Below are 3315 nucleotides of genomic sequence, written 5' to 3'. Positions count from 1 at the left end.
GCAAGAAATCGATTTACATATTCAAGCTTTAAATCTCTCAAAGTTAAATCATCCCACTTCCGCTCCTAATACCAAAACAAGCAGTCTGCACATGCCTGGTCCCTAGTACATCGATGGAAGGTGTTCCAACAAGATACGGAGCTAATACGTAACAGCTTATAACACAACTTTTATTAGAAAAAGTTATACATAACAGCATCAACTATTTTCAAGAATATTAACCTTGAAAAGCAACAAAAACAGACTAAAAATGTGTAACAAGAAACTAATGACCTTTTCTATAATTAAACATTCAAGTTATCTACAATGTCTCTTTTTACAAAGGGGAGAATTATGGTTTTACAGGCACATCATGTTGAAAATAAAACTGCAGGAACTTTATACAATTAACTTTTTCAAGGATTATTAAAACATGGTCATTATGTAGTCTCAGAATTTTTTTAAACATTCACATAATTTTACAGTTGAGTATACACTGAAATTTCAGAGTCCCAAAATTATTTCACAAAAGTGCCAACATTAAAACCAGAACCTTCAGTGTGAATAATTTTGCCCTAAAAAAAGTTAAGACAGGTTTCCATAATCAACATATTCACATAATTTCTGGCGCTACCTGGTCTAACAGTAAAGCTTCATTCTTTAGAAGTAAAATCAAATGGGACTTGTTTTGCAAAACTGATAAAATGTTTCAAATGCAGGAGTGTGCATTATTGGAAAAATTGATACTAAAACCATAAATATATCCAAAGAGCCATTAATACACTAGACAATTAAGGGGAACTGTGCCCATTTGTACTGTATATTTGAGTTTGTTGCCCTTTTGGTACAGGTGGTATCTGAATTTAGCATCTTTACAACGGCAATCTGTTCAGCCTCTCTTATCTTCATATGCCTGCTTAATAAAAATCAGATAATTTACAATCTAGAAGTCTGTTTTAAAAAGTCTGGAGTTTATATACAGCTCTAACAAACCTACAGCATTTTGATATCTTAAAGGTTCAAATGAAATGACTAGAGTTTTTATTTGACGCTTATTAACAGTAATTAGCCATTATCAGTAGTGGACCATAATGAGGTGGAAAGTGGTAAGGAATGTTTCGTCTAAAATGCTCAACACGTGTTCCGTCCTTTCACGTATGCAATAGTATCACGTAGAGGAAGTGCTTTCCACAGACACCCGTTTCCCCTTAGCATCAAGGGCTACAAAAATCTGACTGCAAAAACGCAGTGACAAAGCAAGCTGACGTATCAGGCACTACCTTTCCTATTGGCAGCTTTAAGAGACCCACGGTACGCACAAAGATCTAGGGAAGGGGGGAAAAACCCCACCACTATGAGAAGCAGACCGAACATTTTAGACGAGTTTGGCAAAGTTTTTAATCAGACAATAGGTTGGCCATTCAGGTTTACTTGTAGAGGTTAAAAATATCACTATTGAATCAACTAGTCAAATGACCGTAAGACATTTTCATTGATACTCAACATTACATGCACCAATATTGCACACATCTGCTCCGAGTTGTTAAAACAATCTTCATCTGGGTCCTTGAGCTGTCTGGTTTCTGCAGTTGGAACCCAAGCCACCCACCCCAGCAGTTTCACTAAAAATTTAAGTGGTAAATTTAAAATACAAAAACCAAAATAACCCAAAAAGAAAACCAAGGACTTTATACAGACAATAAAATCTAAATTTTCTGCAATGGTCTTGTGGGCCCTACAGATGGGGCAATACACATACGCACTAGTGAAACGAGCACTAGCTCTGCTGTATCTAACCATTCAAATGATATGAAATCTGGGACCAGGTGTTGCAATGATGTCACTGTAAGGCTCCTCCTGTGTCAGCTCTATAGCTTGCTGTTTTTTAAGTACCAGGAAACTGTAGAATTTTGCAGCTGCTTGTTTTCTATTCGTATTTCTGCACAGCTCAAGCAAACTGATAGATTCCGCTCCAGTCTTAGCAAGAGCTCTCTGAAAAACACAAACATCGACACCACAAATTAAGTACAGAACTACATACAAAGAAGAATGCCCGTTGGCAGGGTTCTGTTCGTTGTCACCCCCAGGACACTGTGAGAGACTGGGAAGGACTTGACACTGGATGAGGACATTACAACATGTATATGAAAATTTCTATAGGCATCGTATTTAAATGAAACCAAGTAGGTTTCCCAGAGAGGTGTGAAAAAAAAAAAAATCAATCTTTAATCTGTGCAACTTATCTCAGAAACACTGTAGTATAGCAGAAGATTTTCCTTCTGCACCAACAGCTAGGCCAGTCTTTTTTCAATACAGGACAAATACTTCTGAACAGAATACCAAATCCTGGTTTACTTCTCAAAATAAAAATAACTCCAAAAATAATTATTTATTCTTTAAAACCAAATTTCAAGAGCTAAAGTTCTTTAAAGGATGTGTAATTTTGCCAAGGTGAAAGCCTGTCTACTTCTAAAACTCCTCTGTTTTCCTGAAACTAAGGACCCAAATTCGCTTACATTTTTTCAAAGTCTTGGCCAGAATATTTAAAAAAAAAAAAAAAACAAAACATCTGTTTGCTGGCTAGAACAACAACTGATGTCTTCAATTTAAAACAGAACCGTCTGCTCTGGAATATCTACTAGATGAAAAGATATTAGGCTGGCCAAACCAAATTACTTTATATTAAACAGATCTTAACTTCGAATCTCGTTACAGACTTAATGTCTCAGCCATCTAATGCGATGGTGTTTTGGGCACATGGACAAAAGAATTGAGGAAAAAAGCGCTAGACATGGTCCAAAGAGAATTCTGAAGCTCTTCTCAGAAACTGTGATGAAAGATTCAGAGAGGAAAACATTACACAACATTACCAACTCATCATCAGTATGCTTTAAAAACTACTTTTAAGCAACCATTGTACTGGTTTGGGCTGGGACAGAGTTAATTTTCTTCACAGCAGCTCACATGGTGCTATGTTTTGAATGGGAGCAAATATTTTTTGGTTTGGAGCAAGTAGGCTGGGGGTACACAAGAAGTTGGGAGGGGACACGGCTGGGATGGCTGACCCCAACAAACCAAAGGGATAATCCATACCATGACGTCATGTTCAAGTATAAAAACTGGGGGAAAGAAGAAGGGGGTATGCACGCATTTGGGGTTATGGTGTTTGTCTTCCCAGGTAACCATTACATGTAATGAAGCCCTACTTTCCTGGAAATTGCTAAATGTCTGCCTGCTGTTGGGAAGCAGTGAATGAATTCCTTGTTTTGCTTTTCTTATGCACACAGCTTTTGCTTTCCCTATTAAACTGTCTTTATCCCAACCCAAATGTTTTCT

General features: G+C 37.1%; 1 protein-coding gene across 1 annotated transcript in view; it reads right to left on the bottom strand.

The window, feature by feature from the left end:
• Positions 1–202: 202 nt before the first annotated feature.
• RAD21 (RAD21 cohesin complex component) overlaps positions 203–3315 on the bottom strand; it is a 17686-nt gene continuing 14573 nt past the window's right edge. The window contains exon 13 of the mRNA XM_009635991.2: positions 203–1971. Coding sequence (XP_009634286.1) covers positions 1780–1971 — 192 coding nt within the window. The 3' untranslated portion in view covers positions 203–1779. The remainder of the gene's footprint in view (positions 1972–3315) is intronic.

The sequence above is a fragment of the Egretta garzetta genome, unplaced genomic scaffold (genome assembly GCF_000687185.1).
Source record: "Egretta garzetta isolate BGI_Z169 unplaced genomic scaffold, ASM68718v1 scaffold13, whole genome shotgun sequence".
Classification (NCBI taxonomy): domain Eukaryota; kingdom Metazoa; phylum Chordata; class Aves; order Pelecaniformes; family Ardeidae; genus Egretta; species Egretta garzetta.
This window is presented reverse-complemented; position numbering and strand designations above follow the sequence as displayed.